Source organism: Parasteatoda tepidariorum, chromosome 5 (genome assembly GCF_043381705.1).
Source record: "Parasteatoda tepidariorum isolate YZ-2023 chromosome 5, CAS_Ptep_4.0, whole genome shotgun sequence".
NCBI lineage: Eukaryota > Metazoa > Arthropoda > Arachnida > Araneae > Theridiidae > Parasteatoda > Parasteatoda tepidariorum.
The window spans coordinates 86,162,750-86,174,573 of record NC_092208.1 but is presented as its reverse complement, the minus strand read 5'-3'; the positions used below and the strand labels follow the sequence as shown (position 1 = coordinate 86,174,573).

Here is an 11,824-nt window from a genome sequence, read left to right as displayed (position 1 = left end):
TGTACAAATTGCACTATTTCTGTTTATGACCAGGTAAGTTAAATGGATAGTCGATATAGGATGAGATCAATAAAATCTTTGTTTTTTAAATTAGCTGCTTGTATTTAAATACCTGCCAACTTTTACCATTTTCAGGAATGACCTTTCGAGATGAGTAAAAGAATTACCAAAAATATACTTATATTTGGAATTAGTCAAAATTTATCATAACTTGGTCGAACTTTTTCATAATTATTATTAATAATTCAAAAGTTTAATAGAACACTTGTCTTGCTACTACTTTTCACTTAAGGAAAACTAGATGTGTTTGCAGCTATGTAAATACAATACAAATTAGCATCTTAAGGTACTAAGCGCCCTGTGAAATATAATAAAAATTCTGCTAATTAAAATTATGGCTACCCATATAAGTAAACTGGTAACACCAATATTATGAGTTTAAAATGCATGAAGCGTATTCTTTTACACCTGAAATATACAAGTACATATGCTGAAGTAATAAATAACAAACACTGGAGAAAATAACAAAAATTTTATTTTACAAAAATTTTATTTTCCCAGCAGCATGGGGCATGCTTTACAAATTGGAGAACACATTCAAATCTACAAGTTTTACATTACAATAAGCCATTTTTACAATGATATTGACAATTATCCTATTTGTGGGAATAAAAATATTAGTACACTTATACCAAGTCACCTTACCCATGACTGTCATAATTTTTTACAAGATAATGAAAGGAAGTAGTAAAGAGCTTAACTCACCATTTAATGGAATCCTTTCTTCAAAGATGACCATCGCGAATCTTGAGCAAACGAGCGAGCGGCAAGACGTCACAATAGCGATAATCGAGTAGCGGTTTCGTCGCTGAAATGCTCTTACTCCGAATAACCATTAGCACATTTTTACAAACAGTACATTTCAGGGAGATTCAGTAAAAACGGTACATATTAGAGAGATTCAGTAACATTAGATTTCTTTATGCAAGGGAGAGGGGTAAACTTAGTTCCCCAAAAATTGCACAGAGCTGAATTTTGAATAAAGGTTAAATGATTTTCTCTCTAATATATATATACTAATAAACATAACTTACCACATAAAATCCATATTTTGAAAGATTTGGTATAGCTTATAAGCTTAAGGAATCAATAAACCACAGTAATCTTTCAAAACATAGGTTTAAACATAAGCATAATATATCATAATCTTAATTTTTAAAATAACAGTAAAATTTAAGACATAGCAAAAATATTTTAATAGGCTACAAATTTAATAAGTCTTATCAAGTTCATAATTTTCTTTAACCTTTACATTCAGGCAAAATATTTTTCATCATCATTAGATTAATTAAAGATCCTCTACAATTCTTAAAATGGGAGCTTCTTTTAAAAATTTTATGCTTTATTAAACAATATTGACTATAATTTAGTAATAAAGGTGAATATACTGACATTTTAAAATATTAATTATGCATTTTCTATTTATGTTATTTTTTTCTAAAACTATGAATTTTTTACTAAAATTTGCAACAAAATAAAAATTATTTTCCAGAAATGAAGATAAATCTGAGAACTTTTTCTTAATTTCATTGGATAGGCATAGCTTATATATTAGATAAAAAAAAAAATTTAATAAGCATTCACATAACAGAAAACAGTGATCTTGATAAAACTATAACAAGTACATATTCAAATGAACTAGGAGGCTGTGTTAACTCCTAAAAATAGTAGTGGGTCAAACCCATACTACTATTGTTATCAATTAATGAAAAGAAAAAAAAAACCTTATGAAATATATCGACCTGCCAACTTTCAAAATAGAAACTTAAGAACATTTCAACATTAATAAGAAAGTATTCATATTGATCTATTTTTAAGAGCACAAAATTTAGTAGTTAAGTTAAGCAAATAAAAGGCAGAAATTTTTTTTTAAGAAATAATGTACCAGAAAATTATTTTTAAGAATATTAAACTTCATTGCATTTTCATTAGGTGACACTTAGGTAAACCAATTGACACTCAATAAATTTAATTCTTCAAAATACATAAAAATGTGAGCAAGTACTTAATTTCTATTTGCATTTTTCTTAAAAATATAAAAATCAAAGAGAAGCTGTTAACCCTTTATAGACCTAATTGCTCAATTCAAACTAGCATGTTAGAACTTTTGATCCACCAGAGCAATAACTTTCCTTGAAATAAAATATGAATGATACTGATATACTTAACATCTTACAAAATTTAGAGCTTTTTCTCAGTAAGATTACTTCATAAAAATATTTTTTTAAAGGATTATATTTTTCTAGTTTTGAAATATAAAACATTCACATTGAAAATTTTAATAAGATGTAAGGGTGTTGTTGGCAGAGATGATATTTAAAACTCTTAATGTAAAATACTCAGGTATTTTACTATTTATAAAAAGCTGAAATTTAAAATTACAGCAGACCAAGTAGGTAAAAGCCTTATATTTAAGTTATCAATACCTTACAAACTTGTCTCTATGCACTTGAAATAATGCAAAATGAAATTAATCATTTCACATTGACAAGGTATTTCTGAATTAGATTATCTTTATTTTAGATTTTTAAGATGTTTTAGATTTTAAAATAACTGCATCTAAATTAAATTTCTTTAATTTTTTATAAACTTATGTAATGCATAGCTGCCAACTTCTTAGTAACAGAAACATGCATGACAAGCTCATTGTGACTAAGCGAAAAACTCTTGACTAATTAAAGGAAAACTTTCTTTAGTTTTTAATTGTGTACAAATACAAAAATTTATTGTTGATATTACAATTGTGTGAATACAAACCACAATCTGATTTTAAAAACAGGAGAAAACAAACTGCTGTCTGATATTAACTATGCGGATAGAAAGCACAATGTACATTTTAATTAGGTAAATACAAAATCTTAAAGCGCAACTTTTAAATCAAGTAAATATGACAACTTATGATTGTCACTAAAATCACGAGAATAAGAATTCAGATTTAGCAGTTTCAGACACATTCTAAATGACAAAAATATGCCATACTTTGTGGATTATCGACTTTTGATTTCGCGAGTAAATCTCAGGCAGCTATAGTAATGATTAGTTTATTAGCAAATAAATTTAATGGAAAAATTATTCCAATAATAAGATAAAGAAAAGTACACGCTGAACTCTGCATGAAGACAAGTTTTGTCAAGATGTTGATGCAACCTAATTCAATTCATAAAAACATCCTCCTAAGTCCAAATGAATTTAACAATAAGTCATTACGGCATGATAATTACCTTGCTGTTGAGAGTCCTGTGGTACCAGGGCTGAATTATCCTGGTAACCACTCGGCCCTGGATGAGAAGAGTTCGATTGATCCATATAGACCATCATAGCATTATCATTACTATGAGAGGGTCCTGGAGTGGACATAGGTGGTTCTAAGTCTAATACTTCTGGTTTAATATCTAAAAATCAAAAATAACACGTCAAAAGAGATACAATAAAAAGAGACAAATCTGAGTTTAGATATAACTAATAAAATAGGTTGAATACATAGTTAATAACTACAAGTGCATTGATACTTGATCAGTCCAGATAAATGTTAAAGAATTAACTATCAATCGACATAAGATTTTTAATATTATCAGTTAACAGTGTTATAAATGACCTAATTGCTGCTTTAACATTACACAACATAGGTAACTTTTAAGCATATCCAGAGTAAGAAAAATTTAACTTTTATACAAGATTTATTTACATTTAAAAATTAAATAAGTTTCACAGAACAAGAATACAAATAGAACAAAATTAAGGTTTAATGATTTAGGGATGATTTTCATAAAATCTGCAGCAGAAAAGTCTCAGAAAAAAAAAAGTCACAGAAGGGGACTAACTCAAAGGGTATAACTAGTAGCTACCTGAGGATCAACCTGTATATTTCTTATAAAAATGGACAGGCAAGTTTATACTCATGTGGAGACTAGTTTGTCCAGCAGATCGTTTAAACACAAATAGCACCAATTTTACATTATATCATAATTCATAGTTATAAAATTAAATCACTCGCCCTCCTACCAAAAAAATAAGAGAAATCCCTAAAACCTTCAGTTCCTTGTAAATTTAATACTTCATTCTGAGGAAATAATCAAATTATGGCTTCAAAAGCTATCAAGTGAAATTTCATATTTACAAAATATCTATTCCATTAAAATGCAAAACATCAGAATTTAAAAATAAAATTTAAGATCCAAAATTGTGGCTGTCAATTGTGCCATCAGAAATAAAAGTTAACAATTTAATTCTTACCAACTGGACTATCTGGTTGTTGATTAGATGTATCTGACATAGATGTTGGCACTATTGTAGAATGATCTGTGCTACCTCTAGGCCTCCTCTGCATTTCAACATTTGAAGACCTTCTCCTAGCATTGAGCTGCAATGTATAAGTTTACGCATTTAATAAAAAATTAAATAATGCTACTAGTATACATTATTGTTATGGAATCACACTAAAAGCATTTTCTTGAACTTACCTCTTCAGTTGTTAATGTTTGTTCCAGGAGCTTAGTAGGCTCAACCCCAAACTCACTTTCATCAGCAGAGGTTGGTTCTTCTACATGAGGATCATGAGATATCACAGATGAGGTTTTATAAGTGTTCGAACTATGTGAGGGGGTAGATTGCATAGGCACCTGAGATTGCAAACTAGAAAACTGAGAACTAGAAACGTCCATCGTCACATCACCAGATAGTTCTTCAATGTCCGGAGACATTGGTTGTTTGATTTTAGGCTCGTTAGAGTCATCATCACTACGATTAGAGTCACTAAGAGACCGTTTACGTGTTCGACCTCTTCTCCTTTTACTCTGAGGGGGCGAATCCGTCCTAGGAACAGATCTGTGAGTAGGTTCGTCCTGAGCTGAGTTATTAGATTGAGAATCTTTCTCATTTGTCACTTCAGCTAAACCTTTCACTCTAAGTGTCTCTGCTGTTTTCATGAGAGCAGACAATTGGTCTTGAGCAACATTCACTTCACCATGATACATAAACTCAATAATAGCTTTAAGTTCTGTATATTTCATATCTTTTAATATCACAATTGGGTGTTGGCAGGGATTTTCTGAAAACAAGGATTGGAAGAAAGGACTACAAGCTGACAAAACCATTTTGTGCGCCTTTAAGCTCAGACCATCGCAAGCTAGAGTCACATCTACCATTGTTTCGGTAGAGAGGAGGCTTTTGAAAACATCCATCATATTGTTCATATGGTTGTTCCATTTTAAACAAAATTGTTGAGACATGGTAGCACAGATGAGATGAGTAGTTACCTAGAATAATAAAACAATGGCAATTTAATAAAAGTTTAGTGCTAATCCATCTGAACATAATATGAATCAAATATTGAAATATCTTTACTGACGCAACATCAAGGCTAAGTCAGCACAGCAAACTTTAAAACAAGTCAACACACAAGGAACAAACACGATTTCAAACAGGGTAACTACAACATTTTAGACTTTCAAATCCAGCAAAAAAAATTATGGCCAGCAAAAAAGGTAAAAGCAAAAAAAATTATTTGCTTTTGTGATTTTTTTCCAATTCTTCACTGAGTTTTTTAAATTTAAAAATGTGAAGATGCAGAGTATAAGTTTTGGTTATACCTATCATTTCGATTAATGTTATTATAATGCTTTTTAAAACTATTTGTTGGAAGAAGATAGTATTCAATAAGTCATGAAAAATTCTTGTAATTTGTCATGACTTATTGAATACTATCTTCTTCCAACAAATAGTTTTAAAAAGCATTATAATAACATTAATCGAAATGATAGGTATAACCAAAACTTATACTCTGCATCTTCACATTTATAGATTTTAAATTTAAAAAACTCAGTGAAGAATTGAAGCAATAAAAAGAATTGAAAAAAAATCACAAAAGCAAATAATTTTTTTTCTGCAGAAATATATTCTAAAGATAATTTTATTCCTCATCGAAGAGGAAAGAAACACACCTGATTTTTTGCATTCTCACTACGAAATAAAAAAAATTGCCTAAGACTGGCTTGTGTTATTTAGCTAGAATTTGGACTTGTTAGGAAAAAAAAATCTCAATTCTTTCTTCCATATTTTGTAAGAACACCATAATTTATAAGATACATGATAAAGTATTTTATATTTTAATAAAATATTGTGAGTGGGGATTTTGTTAGAAATTCAGAACACCATGAAATTGGAGGGGAGGGTAAATTCAATTTTAAAATTTAGATTTTTATCGGCGACCTAAATCCATGCCCGTTTCTTTTTTTTAAATAGTTGAAATCATGACAAATTTTGTACATTACCGAAATTAATGACTTTCCAGGTGCATGAACCCTGTTAAATAAGGTAAGAAAGAATTAACATTTGGCAGAGTTCTTATATTCATAATAGAATGAAGAAAAAAAAAACTAAGAATTTCACTTCGTTATAAAAATTGATCCAAGGGACTACTGTGGATAATGCCGCAAAATTAAAAATCTATTGCAACTTTCAATACCGTTTAATCGCAGATAACTCTGCTGCCTTAAAAAATACCCAACAAGGTTGAAATTAATTTATAAGAAGAGTGAAACTTTCATTTCTTGCATTCAAATATTTCAGCTTCAACTTAAAAGGCAAAAATTAATTGATTTAAGCCTGATAGAATTCTGGATAAAAAATCGATTTGACGATCGCGCATTAGCTTACTTCAGCTATCGATCTATAACTTACCGCAATGCGTCATAACGTTACTGCGCACACCGCCTTTACAGATTTCTAATAAAATGACGTGTTACTCTTCAAAAAAAAATTAATGGAACGAAAGGCAATCATAATACTTAGAACTACGAAGAAACAAAAAAAAATTTATAGATTATTAGATTCGTAGAGTATTTAGGATTTTAAAAATCCTGAAAGCAGAAAATAAATTAACTTAATTGCTGATAAGGAGACTGAAATACTACTACGCACTTTTGATTCTGAAAATAGCGAATCATTTTAAATACAAAATAGAAACTTGACAAATTAAATTTTTTTAAATTATCCGAAATAAATCGGGATAATTAAAGAAATGCTGCTAAAAACATAAATTCAGATCTAGATAATCAGTAGGTAAGTGAATTATTATAAGTACACGAATGCGTTTGACTGAATAATGTTAAATTTCGTTCTAAAACGGTATTCTTAATTAAATAAAAAGAAACCTACAACATTTCAAATTAATTTACAAATAAAAATTAAGCATGAATAATTCCCTTACTTAATGAAATGATAATGGAATGAAATATTCGACAGGCTGACTAAGAGTCACATACGTCTACCTTGCACTGCCGAAGACTGAAAGAAAATGGCAAAGTGACGCTAAATTTTCTGTATATATAGTTTATTGGTTGCCAGATTCAAAATAATTCCATCTGCTGAATTTGAAAAGCACCGTTCCCGTTGGCTCAATATTCTCCGATTTTTGCATACATGGCTGGATGGAAAAGAAGCTGGATGGAATTAATATTTAAATTTTAAATAACAACTATAAAAATGTTTCATTTTATTAAAATGCATAAATTTTAAAGGAAATGGTGATGTCAATAAAGATATTCACACTCAACAAAAACTCGTCCACTAATGAGAATCTGATAGGCAAATTTTTCAATTGGTAGTAATACTTTACTCTTATACTTGGTGCAATGCTCTGGTAAAGATTCATAAAGATGACCATCTGTTATCACAATTTTGATCTTCGCAGAGGGGATAGCTCCTCCGCTTCGGTAGCCCGACGAACTGCGTGTGAAGCCGATCACTTTACAGTTTAACGAGAAACGATACCGCGTATTCTTGATCCCATTGCAGGCTCATTAAATGGTCCACTACTCTCTCTCTCACTGATCGCTGGTCAGTAATGCTTAACTTTGGTGTTCTACTGGGAATCGTGTCATTACGATCAGTTCACTGTAAAATATTAAATTTTGAAATTTCACAGTTAGCTTTCAGTTTACCTGATTTTGAGAATTATAATTGCAGTACTGTAAAATGGTTGGCAGGTACTTTATTTATGTCGCACTACAGCTGCATAATTGGTTATTGGCTACGGTCTGTGAAACATCCCGGAGGAGGATCTGAAGATATACGATCACAATTTTTATCCTCTGCAGAGGGGATGGTTACTCGGCCTTGGTGGCTCGACGATCTATGCGAAGTCGAGCACTGCATGGTAGAACGAGAAGCGATATCGGTCACTCTTGGTACCCACACAGGCTGATCAAAGCGGTTACTCAAATACTTAATGACCGCAACCAGTGATGCTAAGCTTCGGTGTTCTACTGGGAGCCGTGATTTTACGATCAGTCGACTGCGGGACAACGGGCTACTAGTGGGTAAGGAGATGGATTTGGGAAAATTGCTGAAAATTTTACCATTAAGCAAATTAGCTTTTGATTTTCCTTGTTTCTATCAAATAAATTCATTATTGATTTTCTTAGTCTCAAGATTGGCGATCGCATCGCTCGAATACACCATCTGGGGAGAAGACCGGTCCCATGCTTTTGGCTCTTCTCCTTACCCTCTCCTCCTCTTTTCAGTTGTATAGGAATGTACTACGATATTTTTCCTTTTCTTAATATTTTTCATTTTTGATTAATAAAAATATTTTTTAAAATTTCCATGATGCTTTCTTTTAGAACTAAGTTTAATGTTGTTTTCAGTTCCATATAGTTTCCCAACTTAAAAGATTTTAATCTATATAAAACTAAAGACAGAAGCTAACGTACTTCCTTCTTCTATGACTCTTCACACGCTAATGAGGAAAGCATGCTAAGTGTTGCCATAGGTAAAGAGTTCAGCAATCGAAAACAATATTGCAATTTACTGAATTTTAGCAGATTCTCCCTTCCCACGAGTAATCGATAACGCTAAAAAGGGAACAGAATCTTACTTTCTGAATTTTCAAATTAACACGGAAATTTTTAAAATTTAATGTTTATTATGTATTGCTTAGAATATGAACATAATTTTTTTTCACAGATTTCTCTCACTTATAGAAAAAGCAGTAAATAATTTTTTTTCCACCTTGTTTGAGAAGTAGTAAGATATTGTTGACATCTCTTTAGAGTACGCTATACGAGTAGAAGAAACTTTTCATCGCAAATTTTCTTTTCCCTAAATAAGTAATTTATAATTTAAAGATTTAAAAAAAGAAAGTTCAGAAAAACCTACAGTAAGCCATGAAGCTTCAATCACTGAAACGAAATTTTCAAAATATCAGAATGAAAGCAAACTATGAAAGGATAACTTAGGATTACGCAATCGGGAAGTTTTCTTCCAATAATTTACAAGCATTTTGATAATTTTAGTATTTTTTTCAGCAATTGAAACTTTATTGTGTGCCTGAACTGAACTCACTTTTTCTATACTTTAAATTAGTTATTGGTTATTAAAATGGGCTACAGATGGCGTAGAGCAGAACTCTCTATAGTGCCATGCAATCGAAAAATCAACGTAAGCAACAATGAGTCAATTACCTTCCAATAAAGTGAACCGGGTTCGTATCCAAGCGATGGTTGTTCGACACGAATTTCGCAGCACCGACCACAGTGCTGACGTGAAATATCCTCACTGGTAGACTGAGCATGGGCTAGAGTCCCCTTACCGTTAGGCTAACAGTGGGAGGTTATCACGGTCTTCCTCTCCATATAACGCAAATGCGGGTTAGTTCCATCAAAAAGTCCTCAACGAAGGTAAATTTCTCCCAGTACTTGATCCAGAAGCTCCCTTGTTTTCTGGATTGGGTTCAAAATTTCACGGCTATGGGACCGTTCAAAAAGTACGTACACAAAAATGGAGAAATTTTAAACCCCTCCCCCCCTTCGTATATTACCGTACATAAGGTCTTACTCCCCCCCTTAGAGTACGTACATTTTATTAGTCTACCCCCCTTTTTCATAAAAATTAAAATAATTCTGTTTTAAATAAAATTAAATATTTATTTAAGGAGTGTGTAGGAAAAAGTCAAATTTAAATTTGGTGTATGCTTATAGTGTACGTACTTTGTATAATACCACCCCCCCTCCCCATCGTACAAAACCGTACAAAATAGCGAATCCCCTCCCCCCCCTTCGGGATGTACGTACTTTTTGAACGGCCCCTATGTAGTTGAATATTAGTAGTCGTAAACCCAAAAAATTGGGTTTACGACTACTAATGGTTGTTCAACGACGGCTTTAAAATAAAATGCATAAATGATGCATTTTTTGCTTATCGAAAATATCGCCAATAAAGTTTATTTTTTACTTCATAGTTCTTTCCTAATAACCAACAAATACTTATAAATCACTGAAGTATTTTCTGCTTACGTGCAGTTTATATCCGAAATCAATATATCTGCTAAGTCTACTGCATTGCTTCACGGTTCCACATTTGAGCAATGAAAAACAAAAATATTCAAAAATCCTTTTTTCTCAATTTTTACATCTCTGTACGACAATCGATTCATTTATTACATGTAAGCTCATATATTTACTGATTACGATTAAAATTCATCACAAACGATTGAAAAACTCATAACAGCTGGCAGGCACTGCTGCTCCTGGAACTTGATCCCAAATCTGTATCAAACGTTATTTGAATTTTTCGGCAGTAAATCCTTCGGTACTTCCAATCTTTGAGAGCATATACCTCCTATAAAATGATCAAGCGGATTTAAATCTGGCAAAGAGGTAGGCCACGCAAATTTTTTTTTCCGGATAATTATTTTTAAATTGAAAATAACAAGAGATTAAGTGTTCCTTCCAAAATGTTAAGCGTAGATATCTATAATTGACAAAAATAATGTTAACTTCTTTATAAAAATTGGCATGGTTCAATGGAGACAGATCAAGTTTGCAAATTAACGAATTACAGAGAGAGAAGGTAAAATTTTATTTTACTCCTTGCCCACAGAAAGTGCATTGCTGATGGAAAGTATACTTTATTAAAGAAAGAACAGAGCTCCATAGGCATTGGACTGGACTACCAGAAGTTTTCCTGGTTTCTACCTCCATTTAAAGCCAGTGCAGATTAGTTTCTCTTAAAAATTATTTCTTCTCGAAGATGAATGTGACCTGGTTTTTTTAAACAGGTGGTTTCTTGTCTACTAAATTCAAGGCTAAGAAATTGAAAAAAGGAGCTAGCATACTGAGCGGAATGGCTAAGCAATGCCAGATTTGAGAAGTGGTATCTAAATTATGGAAAAAAAAACATGTTTTTTCTATCGTAGTAGACTACGATAGAAAAAAATACCCGAAACAGTTTTATATATTTAAAGAAAAAATTTCATTTTGCATGCAACTGCTAATTTTTAATGACAAAATTAAAACTAAAATTGAATTTGCAATAAAACTAACAAATAAATACTTTTATTCAGTCTAGCCTTTCTTTACATGTAACGAAATAACATAACATCAGCATTATTTAAAAAATGACATTAATTACGGAATTTTCGCCAATCAAAGTGATAAATAATAATGAAACATTTTCTCCGCATGCTGCCTCTGAATTGTTTTTGAACTAGCAAGGCAAGATAGAATTTGATACCAGCTGTTCCAAATTAAGGTTGCTCAAATTTTATTTTGTGAATATATTCGAGACTACATGTTTTAATTCTTCAAACACGATTATATATTTGTTGAAAAACATAATGATCCTTAATCCTCCAAGCAGGTGCTGCACACAAAAATCATTAAAAATTCTCCTTTATAAAAGAGCTAGGGTCTAAAAAATATACTCACAAAAATGTCAAGATTATGTTTTCAAAAATATACTAGAAACTAAGATTAAGCGAAGTAAC

The 11,824-nt window shown here is 31.3% G+C and overlaps 1 protein-coding gene across 2 annotated transcripts; it reads right to left on the bottom strand.

Annotated features, from left to right (window-relative positions):
- Positions 1 to 517: 517 nt before the first annotated feature.
- On the bottom strand, positions 518 to 7,423 carry LOC107456571 (protein bric-a-brac 1). Of its 2 annotated transcripts, none has more exons than XM_016074470.4 (4): positions 7,268 to 7,423; positions 4,521 to 5,315; positions 4,294 to 4,420; positions 518 to 3,452 (listed from the first exon to the last, which is right to left on the bottom strand). In XM_016074470.4, the coding sequence occupies exons 2-4, from the start codon at positions 5,286 to 5,288 to the stop codon at positions 3,250 to 3,252; spliced, it is 1,098 nt and encodes a 365-aa protein (XP_015929956.3). In that variant the 5' UTR covers positions 5,289 to 5,315; positions 7,268 to 7,423; the 3' UTR covers positions 518 to 3,249. The 2 variants fall into 2 exon arrangements, with proteins under 2 accessions (XP_015929956.3, XP_071036818.1); XM_071180717.1 differs by having other exon boundaries at positions 4,521 to 5,515; positions 5,720 to 7,354.
- Between the last annotated feature and the right edge of the window lie 4,401 nt (positions 7,424 to 11,824).

Coding starts and splice junctions, on each gene's coding strand:
- LOC107456571 (XM_016074470.4), bottom strand. CDS start 5,288: ATGTCTCAACAATTTTGTTTAAAATGGAACAACCATATGAACAATATG. Junction 4,421..4,520: donor AAACATTAACAACTGAAGAG/GTAAGTTCAAGA, acceptor TATACATTGCAG/CTCAATGCTAGGAGAAGGTC. Junction 3,453..4,293: donor ACAACCAGATAGTCCAGTTG/GTAAGAATTAAA, acceptor TTTGATTTTTAG/ATATTAAACCAGAAGTATTA.